At 33.4% G+C, this 12,736-nt stretch overlaps 1 protein-coding gene and 1 long non-coding RNA gene across 12 annotated transcripts in view; one reads left to right on the top strand and one right to left on the bottom strand.

Annotated features, from left to right (window-relative positions):
• Positions 1–12,736, bottom strand: part of LOC107472853 (putative disease resistance protein At3g14460) — a 209,571-nt gene that overhangs the window by 162,339 nt on the left and 34,496 nt on the right. The window contains exons 2-8 of one of the 11 annotated variants that reach the window (XM_052257183.1): positions 9,580–9,885; positions 9,131–9,212; positions 8,896–8,994; positions 8,269–8,429; positions 7,945–8,057; positions 7,765–7,875; positions 7,397–7,667 (exon numbers count right to left, since the gene is read on the bottom strand). The exons of 1 other annotated variant lie outside the window; for it this stretch is intronic. In XM_052257183.1, coding sequence (XP_052113143.1) covers positions 9,754–9,885 — 132 coding nt within the window. In that variant the 3' untranslated portion in view covers positions 7,397–7,667; positions 7,765–7,875; positions 7,945–8,057; ... (2 more) ...; positions 9,131–9,212; positions 9,580–9,753. Of the gene's footprint in view, positions 1–7,396; positions 7,668–7,764; positions 7,885–7,944; positions 8,058–8,268; positions 8,430–8,895; positions 8,995–9,130; positions 9,213–9,579; positions 9,886–12,736 lie in introns of those variants that run through there. 9 more of the 11 variants (XM_052257185.1, XM_052257182.1, XM_052257184.1 and 6 more) reach the window with 9 other exon arrangements.
• On the top strand, positions 2,908–3,421 carry LOC107472754 (uncharacterized). The gene is made up of 3 exons (XR_001588841.3): positions 2,908–3,084; positions 3,178–3,233; positions 3,312–3,421. It is a non-coding gene; the product is annotated as an uncharacterized LOC107472754 (long non-coding RNA).

Below are 12,736 nucleotides of genomic sequence, written 5' to 3'. Positions count from 1 at the left end.
CGCTATGGACACTACGAGTTTGCGGTAATGTCTTTTGGGTTAACGAATGCACCTGCTGTTTTCATGGATTACATGAACAGAGTGTTTCATCCCTTTTTGGACAAATTCGTGGTGGTTTTCATAGATGACATCTTAGTTTACTCTAAGACGGTAAAGGAGCATGAAGAACACTTGAGGATTGTACTACAAATCTTAAAGGAGCGGAAGTTATACGCTAAGTTATCAAAGTGCGAGTTCTGGAAGGAGGAAGTAAAGTTCTTAGGCCACGTGGTGAGTAAGGGAGGAATAGCTGTAGATCCTTCTAAAGTAGAAGCGGTGATGGAATGGGAAAGACCGACAACTGTGACGGAAGTCAGAAGCTTTTTGGGTTTAGCCGGATATTACCGGAGATTTATCGAAGGATTTTCCCGGATTGCACTACCAATGACAAAGTTGACAAGGAAAGAAGTGCCGTTCGAGTGGACGTCGGAGTGCGAAGAAAGTTTTCAAACGTTAAAGCAGAGATTAACTTTAGCACCTGTTCTAATCCTACCGGAACCGCATGAACCGTTTGAGGTATATTGTGATGCTTCTTTGAAGGGTTTGGGTTGCGTGTTGATGCAACACCGGAATATGGTGGCTTCCGCATCGCGTCAACTAAGACCGCATGAGGTGAATTACCCCACTCATGACTTGGAATTAGCGGCAATTGTGTTTGCATTGAAGATTTAGAGACACCACTTATACGGAGTAAGGTTTAGCGTCTTTTCTGATCATAAGAGTCTCAAGTACATCTTTGATCAGAAAGAGCTAAATATGTGCCAGAGAAGGTGGATGGAGTTGCTTAAAGATTATGATTTCGAGTTGAGTTATCACCCTGGAAAGGCGAACGTGGTAGCAGACGCTTTGAGTCAGAAATCTTTAACAATTGCTTGGATGAGAATCAAGGAAGAAGAACTAGTGGATAAGTTTGTAGATCTTAAGCTGGATATTAGTGAAGTTACCGGAAGAGCTTGTTTGAACCAGTTACAGATTTCAAGCACATTTAAATCAAAAATACAAAGGGCTCAGTAAGATGAGCAGAAGTTTCAGCAATTGTTTCAACCAGTTGGTGATAAGAGACGCGAAAAATTCACTAAGGATGATGAAGGGTTATGGAGATACAAGGGAAGGATTTGCATACCAGATGTTGGGAATTTGAGGCAAAACTTGCTGTTGGAGGCTCACAACAGTGGGTTTTCTATTCATCCCGGGAGCACGAAGATGTATTATGACTTGAAGAAGATGTTCTGGTGGCCGGGGATGAAGGGTGATGTAGCTACAGTGGTATCCAAATGTTTGACCTGCCAGAAAGTGAAGATAGAGCATCAAAAACCGTCAGGAATGCTACAACCACTTGAGATTCCTCAGTGGAAGTGGGAAGGAATTGCTATGGATTTTGTTACCGGTTTACCGAGGACTAGGTCGGGGTTTGATGCGATTTGGGTGATCGTAGATCGCTTAACCAAATTCGCTCATTTTCTGCCTATCCGACTAAACTATTCTATGGAAGAGTTGGCAAGATTATACATCAAGGAGATAGTGAGGTTGCATGGTGTGCCGTCAAGCATAGTATCGGACCGTGATCCCCGATTCACATCAAGGTTTTGGGGAGCTTTCCAAAGAGCTTTCGGTACGAAGCTATGTCTTAGTACGGCGTATCATCCACAAACAGATGGACAATCGGAAAGGACTATTCAAACGTTGGAAAATATGCTGAGAGCATGTGTGTTGGATCAACCTGGGAGTTGGGATCGTTACATGCCATTGGTGGAGTTTGCATATAACAACAGTTTTCATGCAAGCATTGGGATGGCTCCGTATGAGGCTTTGTATAGGCGGAAGTGTCAGTCTCCACTTTGTTGGTATGAATTTGGAGAAGTAAGTGTTTTGGGTCCAGATTTGATAGCAGAGACTACTGAGAACATTAAGAAGATTCGTGCAAGGATTTTAACTGCCCAAAGTCGACAGAAGAGTTATGCGGATCAGAGAAGGAAACCCTTAGAGTTTGAAGTGGGAGAACATGTATTCCTTAGGGTTACACCGACAACTGGGATTGGAAGAGCAATCAAGACCAAGAAGTTGAACCCAAGATATATAGGACCGTTTGAGGTTTTGAAGAGATTCGGGCCGGTGGCGTATCAAGTAGCTTTGCCACCTCATCTGTCTAACTTGCATGACGTATTCCACGTGTCACAGCTCCGTAAATACACGTCGGATGCGGCTCATGTGTTGGAGCCTGAATCGGTCAAGTTGAAAGAGAACTTGACTCTCCAAGTGACACCAGTGAGGATCGATGACACTAGTGTGAAGAAGCTGCGAGGAAAGGATGTCCCATTGGTTAAAGTTGCTTGGGAGCGAGCAGGAGTAGAAGAGCACACTTGGGAATTGGAGTCTGAGATGCGAAAGGATTATCCCGAGCTTTTCTCAGGTGATTCAAATTTTGAGGGTAAAATTTCTTATTTGGTGGGGAGAATGTAAGAACCGCAACTAATCAACCGGTTAATTAAGTGAATTAATTGCCCAAATTAGATTCCGAAAGGTTAGAGAGAGAATTTGAGGATTTAAAGGTGATTTTTGGACTCTGTGGGTCTTTATGAGTCAGAAAATGTGCTTTTTACGAAAAACCGTGAAAAATTACGAACCGACAGTTGAACCGGTTGAACCGGTTCAAGTCTGCCCAGTACCGCACAATAAAAAGTGAAAACCGTCAAAAACTTTAGAAAAACATTAGGAATAGAAAACCGGGCATTTATTTTAAAGGTTTGGCCCGAAGTTAGGCCAAACGGGCTAAAAACGCTAACGGATTGGACCGGGCCCAAATTGGGCCCAAGCCCAACATATAAATACACTTAAATGAACCCATTTCAGCCACTTTCACCCTCATAACCTAAACACAACAGCAGCTGAAGTGAGGAGAGAGGTGAGAGCTTTCCACCATTGTTACTATTCACTTCAAACTTCCCAAGCTCATATCTTGAGCTACGGAGCTCCGATCGCCGCACCGTTTGCGGCTACGCGTTCCTTGTGAAGAGCTCTACAAAACCCACCCAAGAAACCCTCAAGGTAATCACGAAATCCTTCCAGTTCTGCTCTTCAAAATTTCGGGTTTTATTAGAGTTTTGGGTTAAATGGGTTTTTGTGATTTTGGATGTTTAGGTTTGCTCTAATCCTTTCTTAGCTTTGGATTTGTGTTATCAAATCTGTTGGGAAAGGTAAAAGCTCTTAAACCCTTGTGAGATTATGCTTATGTTGAACCCTAGGTTGATTTGTGGTGATTTATATGTATATAGTTTGATTATTGTGGCTTTGGGAGCTTTTGGAACTTATTTGTGCTTGTTGGAGTGGATTTGAAAGCTTGGATTGTAGTTGGAAGCTTGTTGGTGCTCATTTTGAGTTTGGGTGCATAATGGGAATCGGCCAAGGTATGGTTTCGGTTTCTTCTATGTAGTATATAATATTCATGGACACATAGGCTAGTGACCAATAGGATAGGTTGAACTAAAATGATGGTTGGTGTGTTAAATGTTGATGAATTGATGAATGTTGAGTTGATTGTGATGAATTATAATGATATGATGATGTTGAATGATTGTATGGATTGGGAGTTGGTTCATATGATAATTGTAGTGTTATGATTTATGAAATGGTGGGTTTGATGGTGGCTTGATCATAAGTGTTATATAGTTGATGTTGGAATTGAGAATAATGAAATGAGAAGGAAAATGTGGTGAGGTTGATGTATTATGCTATAACAGGTACATTTTGATGAAAAATGGAGCTTTGGATGGTTTGGTATGATTTGGTATGGGTATGGTGAGATAGAGTGGTAATTGTGAAGTTTGGAAAAATTGAGTTTTTGGTGAACTTTGTTCGATCATAACTTTTGCCTCGGTTTTTGAAATTGATTGAAAATTATTTAGAATTAAAGATCTTGGAAAACTCTTTGAATCGGTATAAAGTTTGTGAAAATTGGAATTTTGTAGAGGAAGTTATGATCATTCAAAGTTGGTGTTAAAAATCTGAAATTTTGTAAAGTTGCAGAGTTTCATGATTTTTGATATGTGCGGGTGCACACGTCTTGTTTCTCAAAAATTTATTTGTTTTCAACTATTTTGTGTGAAAATTGGAATTTTGTAGAGAAAGTTACGATCATTCAAAGTTGGTGTTTTGGGCCTAGTTTTGAGTATTAGAACATGGGATATAAATTAAGGGCTCTAGTACATGATTTTAAGATAAAATTAGAAAACGGAGGCATAGGTTAAATTAAAAAACGGAGGTCTAAGTTTCTGGCGTGCTGAGAATGGTTTGACGTTAGGTGAAGGATGATTGGTATATGAGATGAGGAATGATGGATCTATGTATACTAAAAATGCTTTTGAAAATCACTGAAATAATATTTTTACATGATATTTTGAGACGCTATGCGCCTGGCAGGGACGGTGGTTAATCCCGCCTGTCGAGGTAGCGGCGGCGGCGTAAGGACGGTGGTTAATCTCGCTTACATTGAGATGTGAGGTCTGAGGCAAGAATATCCCGCTCGCATCCCTTCGGATCTATAGGGCGAGCAGGCGCCGGTACCTGGACAGTGATCCGGGCACTATATCTCGGGGGTTCCCATATGAGAAATCCGAAGGGCGACGTCTCCATGGAGATGTGTCGGGTTGGCAGTTGAACCGACAATGTGATATCACAGCCAGTAGGGCAGGCATTTATCATATGCCTTTCCTATCTGCTTATATGCTTTGTCTACTTGTAATGGTTTGCCTAACTGAATAACATGCTTACTTGCTATGTGAGTTAATTGTCATATATGCTACTACTTGTGCTTTACTTGCTTTGAACATTATCTGTGTTTTCTGCTGGGATTGAGGAGGTTCGGAAGGCGGTGGCGATGGAATCGCATGGAGGATCGGTTGGTGAAGGCTGTGAGACAGCGGTGTTTGGTTAGAATAGAAATCCCTTAAGATAGATAACCTGGTTTATTTAAGTCAAGTTGGTATATTATGCTTAAATGTTTTAGAATGCTTTAAGTTGAATCTTGTGATGGATATGAAGCTTAGGATTGCCTTTGGCGTCCCGGGGTCTTATATCCTATATCACTGGGAACTGTTACCATACTGAGAACCTCCGGTTCTCATACCATATTGTTGTTGTATTTTTCAGATGCAGGTCGCAACGCATCTCGGTGAGTTGCTTTGGTTGGTGACAGGAGCGGAGAATCTTGGATCATTTTGGAGTTCTTTTTGGTTTATTTTGTTTATACATCTCTCCTTTTGTATTTTGTTTTGCCTAGAGGCATGTATTTGAGAGAACAAAACTTGTATAAGCTGTTTTCACTTTATGGTTTTGTATATCAGTATATGGCTAGCCAGCTTAAACTCCGCGAGTCATGGCTAGTTCTCTATGATATTATATACTTATCTTTTGTTATACCTTGTCTGTTTCTTATGCCTTAAGCTAGTAGCTCCGTTAGTACGTTTATGCTTCGAAATTCTGTTTTGAGCTATATCTTCCATCGGGCTTCTAGATTATACTATTCTTTCTATATATATATTATGTATGAGTTTAGAACTGTCGTAATCTCTGATTAACCTTGGCTTTACGACGCGAGGTAAGGCTTAGGCTAATTAGGGTGTTATAATTTGCAGTGATAATGACAGAATGGAAAAGTTAATACCCAAAATTGCTAGATGAAAATCAACCAATCACTATTTAGTAAAATATTTTTTAAAAATTAAAACAAAAAACTTTTATCTATTATTATTCAATTGAAACATCAAGTACTAATTAAATGCAATAAACATACATTAATAATAATAATTATAAAAAAATTTCAGTTACAAATATTCAAATTCTACAACTTATACATATTAAAACTCTTACTACTCTTCATTTCTTAATCTCTTATACTAATTGTCAAAATTTTCTTAAATTTAATATAATATTTTTATATGTTTTTCATTCTCATTCATTTATTTTTTTCATTATTTATAAACAAAAAAATCGCAAGAAAAGACAAAGTGTAGCCATTAATGCAAATCGAAAAAAAAATGTAGTTTTGTATAACTCTAATATAAATAACCTATGTTTTTTTTTAAAATAAATAAATTCAAAATCTATTTATAATATGTTCTCTAAAATATTTTTAATATAACATTTATTAAAATATACTATATAATATAAATAATTTACCTCTCCGCGCATTGTGCGGGTCTCACTCTAGTTCTAACAAAAAGTACATCATAGAGATTTCGAAATCAGTTAAAGAACCACATTTAAGTTGCTATAGGCCACTTAGTTCAGCATAAACATCAAACAGTGGCAAAGGCAGAAACACCATTTGGCATGAAGTGCATATAAGTAATTCCCTCTCAAATCTAGCTTTTATAGCTTTTTCTTTTTTCAAAATAAAATAGAAAAAATAAATTCTAAAGTAGAATGGAGTAATCATACCAACTTGCAGCTAAAATTAGAAACCACCTAATAAAAATATATTTCGTTTGAGAATTATCAAGTGATATTGATTTTTTTGTTCAATTATTTTTAATTTTTTAACATAGTAGAGTAATTCTATCAATACAGCAAAAAAGAAAAATACTTCTATAGTGCTAAATTTTTGGTAATGTTGTAATGTTACTGTTAAATTAAAAAGATATTTTTTTTTAAAGCTAGATAGAGTATTTGACTAGCTCTGTTGAATATTTGACAAACTATTCTCCATTTATTTGTCCTATTTTGGTCTTTTTCTTCTTGCTTTGTCATTTTTTGTACATACCAAGCAAAAGTAACAAAAATGATCCCAAGCTTTATGTCTTAAGTTAATATCTATACTACTAAGTCAATGTTCCCCTCTACCATGATCTGGGGAGAAAACAAATGTTTTTTCATACAATTTTTGGATTTTGTTTTAATGAAAATAATTTCCTTTTCGAAATGGATAATTCTTCACTTTTATTTATTCAAGAAAAATTGTGTAAATGGCAAGAGACTAATTCTTGTACACATACATGGAAACCTTTTAAGCAATTAATAGTTGATGTATTATTTTCAATGAAAGAAAGTTACACGGTATATTCAACCAAGCTAGAAGCCAAGCTTTTCCCCTTATTGTGTGTGTACTAGTTATATAGAATGCACCTCAATATAATTTTCATGGGAAAGATCCTTAAAATTGTAAAATGATCCTTCACTCTATGAATGGTGGGAATAACTTAAACCTGTCAAAGGCATAACATGGAAGCACCCAGACATAATATAGGCACACTATGGCAATATCTAATAGCAGCAAAATATTGAAGAGAAGGCAGAAAAATACAATCCCAAAGTTTAACGTGGGAAAAAACCTCTCAATGTGAGAGTTAAAAAAAACCCACGGGAAGGTAAAAATATTCACTATTTTCCAAATCAAAGATACAAACAAGTCTCAAAACTTACAAGCACTAATAAGCATACATGTAGAACTCTTGTACAAGAACATAAACACATAAACTAAATCGTGAAATCAATGATACAATAGACGGACTTGTTTACGAACTTTTTGGCTAGAGAACACGGAGAGCAATCACACCTCAAAGTTGAAGGACTATGATAAGATCCTCCTTGATAAACACACAATGATGTGTCAACATTGTTGCATTCCTTTTTAGCTTCAAAAACAGAACCGAAAGGGACAAATTCAGCTTGAGAAAAGATTGACATCAAAATAATAATAGCGCAATGCAAAATTTTGACAAATGTACTTACATGCTCACCAAGTTGCAATTGCCACAGAAGCTGCCTAATGCACATTTTAATGGTTGAAACCAGAAAGAAAGCAAATCCTCCAGCATAGCAGTTATCTATCTCTTGATGCCCCTGGAAAATCTATTTGAGTTGGTATCCATAAGAAATGATATGAGATAGAGCAGCTTCAAATATCAATACCTCTAGATCCATCAAGTTTATGTTACCTTCATAAAGGGTTAAGCTGCAACTCTTCTTCTTCAAATATCAATACCTCTAGATCCATCAACTTTTCTCCTGCCATATTCGTCAACCTGAAGTCAATTGCAGAGAGGAATAGAGTAACTATACCTACCTGAAGCTAAAACAGAAATTACTTCTTTTGATTGAATGAATGTAATGTAAATATGGTTTGAATTTATATAAAGATTATGTGCTAAAAGGGACAACTTAATCATACTCAATCAAGCCTCTTCATATGTGCATCGTATTGACAATTGCAGCTAACTATCCACAACATTTTACCTTTCAAGTTTCCTTCTCCTTTTCTGCAATTCACACTGTTTCGATTTCAGAATATTTGACCTTCTCTGCTCAAGTGACAGCAAGGGTATTCCCATGTTTCTGTATTGCTGCTTATTCCTCAATGTATCTCATGCAGAGTTCAAAGGCTTTCTCCTGACACACTAATACACAAATTAATAACATTTCAAGACTAAGAGTTTGTCATCAGAAAAACCAAACACACAGTTATCATTCTATAGTCTTTCAGTTCTTTTTATTTTCTACACTTTTTTTCTGAAATGCATAATACTGCAGTAATGTTGGATCATTGTTTTGATTTTAGGATCAGCAGTGAAATGATATTTAACAAACATAAATGCCACCAAAAAGTGAAATTGCAAAGAAGAAGTTAAATGCAGTTAGAGAGAAAAATAAAGTGATCAACAAGCATAATTTAATTTCCATAATATTACAAGTTAGAAAGAAAAGATTTTCAATATAGACATTTCAGAACAGAATCTTAAGTAGCTTAATATATGTCCAAACTGCACATACCAGGATAAAGACCATTGGCTAAATTCATGGTATGCCTATATTTTAGTTTATTTAAAAATAATAATTTCAAAATAAAAAAAGATAGATACTCACCAATAAGTGAAGTTGATAGAGATGAAATTGTTGTCTGATGGCTTCATTGCAACTTGACCTTCAAATGACATTAGCTATATCGAGTTCACCTTGGGAAAACTGTTTATCGATAGTGTGTTCAAAAGAAATTATACAAGGCATTAGATGAGTGTATAATAATATGAATAACTCTCCATCTATTCAACTTAAGAGTTACAAATCCAGCAAGCAGTTGAAGGCATAAATCCCAACTTACTCTTCTGGTTCTTGCTGATGATAAGGATAGATATGGTATAATATGTTATCAAAATTCAGATAGCATGTTGAACACCCTATCTCTGTATACAAACAAGACAAGGAAGAAATAGTTAATGTTGGAAAAAATTATACAGCAATAATTTGATCCTTTTATTTTGAAAGCTTATACACCTCATGCTGATTCCTTTTACCTTGAATCTTCTAGCACGATAGGTAATTCTTTGATAAAAAAAAAGGATTAGAAACAAGTACATTTTCAATCATGGAAACCATTTTAAAGCCCTATTTAGTTTGATATGTTCAATGAATTTGGTTAAGCATAAACCTAAAGATAAGGCAAAGAAAAAAACACCATTTTTTTAACTGTTTTCTTTCCACAAATCAAGCTAAAAAAATTTTTTCCTCTGCAAAACAGCATGATGTTGTTTTTAAAATAAAGGAAATTACCTACTCAGAATCTGAATAGGAAAACTGTTCGACTTGAATGGTGGGGATGTGGGAAATTTTGGGCCAGATTAGTTGATGCTTGTTCTTGCAGTGTTCTCCCAGCAAATCACAAGAATAAACTTGAAGTAGCAAGAGAGAGGGAGGCAGCTTTTCTCCTTCCATATTCTCCAGCTTTTAACAGTACTCAATGTGCAACTGTTGAAGGGAGGTGAGGCGGAGAAGCTCGTTGCACTCCAATGTCTCCAGATTCTTGAACCCTATTATCTGAAGAGTGGTAAGGGAGGGAAGGTGAGGCAGCGAACCCACCTCTGGGTATGACTTTATGTTCTTACACTCCCTCCCATTAATGGTAAGATGAGTGAGGGCGTGGAAGTTGGGCATCCATGATAGATCCCTCATTTGTTGCTCGCCAATTCCCACAAGTGATTTCAAGTTAGGCGGCAAACCACCCTCTTCCAACCTGCAAATGTTGGCAACCATATATCTGGAGATGAGTCAAGTTGGGTGCATATTCAATTAATTGTATAAATCATTTGCATCTTTTATTTTTAAAATTTTTTATAGGTTAGACTTTTTATTCTTATAACAAATGTTTAAATTTGTCCATCATATTTCTTTTTACAATTACATAAAAAGATATTTTGTACAGTGTTAATAAATCATAGTTAATAATTAGTTAAAAAAATTGAGACATTTATTTTTTTAAGTTATTAGAAAAGAAATAATGAATAGCATATTGAAATAAATATAATTTTAACGATATTAAAATACAATTATATATAAAGTATTATAAAATAATATAAAAAGAAAAAATAATTAAAATATTTTTTTCGTAAATCTAATTTAAAAATATAATAAATATATTTGTTTGGTACCTTTTCATCTAATATAATCATTTTTAAGTAAAGAGACTCTTCTTCATTTGTGGGTATTAATATTTCCCATAGACGAATTACACAAACTTTGATAAACCAATTGTCTGTTTGTTTGGTGATATTGTCCAAAGAATGATGCTCCATTGAGTATGTTTGAGATGTTGTGTAGTGCAAAAACAAATTAAATTTTTTGTGCTAAATTTGATGTTATTTGAAGAAATAGTAATAAGAGACTTATATAAGTATGAAATTTGAATATTTTAACGTGAAATTTATTATGATTAATAGATTATTATGACATTTGTAATATAGATGTTTATTACATTTAATGAGTTATTTATAGAAATAAATTAATTAATTATTGGGATTATAAATTTATTATATTGTTTATAATGGTAAAATATAATAAATATAGGAATATGGATTTTTGTAAGTTATAAATTTGGTTAGACACTATTAATTTCTATATATTTCTATTGTGTATTTTATTTTTTTGTTGATTTGGAAATAATAGTTGATTTGTCAAAAATTGAGTGGTCGATTCTAAAATTTTTTCAAGTAAGCGATGTTGTTGACATGGTATTAGTAGGAGGAGAAAGATGTCTTAAAAGTAATGTGGGTAAGCTTATCTATCTACTGTTATTTATTAAGAATAAATAGATAAAACACCTTTTAAATTTAATTTTAGTTTACACATATTTAATTTAATTCTACAAAACATAGTAATTTTTAATATTTATTATAAACTATCATTAATTTACGGTTCCATACATCGCGTGAGTCTCATTCTAGTATAAATATAGTAGAATTATTGGCTCATGAATCAACATGATTATTTCATTGAATAGTTGTTTGATGTAAATATTATCATCTATTCAAAGATATATATATCATCACTATATTGTGATGAATTTAATTTTGATGCATTATCTCTATAAAATAGTTTTACACGTGCATCTAATTACGTAATATCATATTAGTTAAAATAACTATCTTTTATATTCACCGCATAAATCTACTTAATATACTAAAACTGGATTTTCTCCCGACTAATGAAAGTGAGGTGTCACTTTCTCGTGAACCCTTTTCCCTCCAAAATAAATGCATCTAATGAATAATAAATAATTATACTAATTTAGAAAATATCTTTATTATAATTATATAAAATCAATATTTAATGTATTATTAAACTAATTATCAATCGAAAATATTTTTAAACATTTTAATTATATTCATTCTAATTATATTGATATCCTTCTAATTCTTATTCATTATCCAATGCTTTTATTAGTGGTAAGTTGTTAATCCATTCATATTGATAATAATAATAATTTTATTAGGATAAATATCAAATTCTATTTATAATATAAAAATATAAAATTTAATTCCTTCCATTTTTATTTTACCACTATAAAAGACCATGTATGCTAGGAGAAAATATCATTCGTTTACTAATTACTCTTTCATTTGATAGCTTTTACAACAATTCTTTTTCTTTATATGAGGCGTCGTTGCAAGAAGTCAACTATCGTAGACACAAACTACTACACTCTCCAACTTTTGTGCTCATCATTCGGAGCTATATAAGATATGTTATCTATGAAGTATTTATAGACCATGATGTTATCATGTATGCATAAATAAAAAATGTTTCGTATTTAAATTTAAGTCATTTACATGTTTGTGGTATATTGTAGTGTGAAATTACTTTCTAATATATGTTGTGTAATGATATTATGTTCTAATTTAAACTTTTACTTTAGAACTGTATTATGATTTTATCTCATCATTTTTTTCTTAGATATCAAGTTGACGTATTTTTATTTATTATTATTGAAACGGATGTGATATGAAATGTACCAAAAAAAACTCCCACATTCAATTTATTTTATTGTAGTCTTCTATCAATTCTATTTATTTTTATTTTCTTCTTATTCATTTTATTTTCTTTTTAAATGTTATATAATTTATTATAATTTATACCAATCTATCTATCTATCTACTTAATATACTAAAACTGAGTTTTCCCCCAACTTATGATGGTGAGGTGTCATTTTCTCGTGAATCTATTTTCCCTCCAAAATGATTGCACTATTTCTCTCTTTTAAATTTATTTTTAAAAATTATCTTTAATTGATATAATTATATTATAATTAGTATGTAATGAATGATACATAATTATACTAATTTAAGATAATCTCTTTATTATAATTATACTAATCTCTTTTAAATTTATTTCAGAAAATTATCTTAATTATAATTATATAACAATATTATACTTA

This window comes from Arachis duranensis, chromosome 2, assembly GCF_000817695.3.
Source record: "Arachis duranensis cultivar V14167 chromosome 2, aradu.V14167.gnm2.J7QH, whole genome shotgun sequence".
NCBI lineage: Eukaryota > Viridiplantae > Streptophyta > Magnoliopsida > Fabales > Fabaceae > Arachis > Arachis duranensis.
Note: the sequence above shows the minus strand (reverse complement) of the source record. Positions and strands in the feature narration are given on the sequence as shown.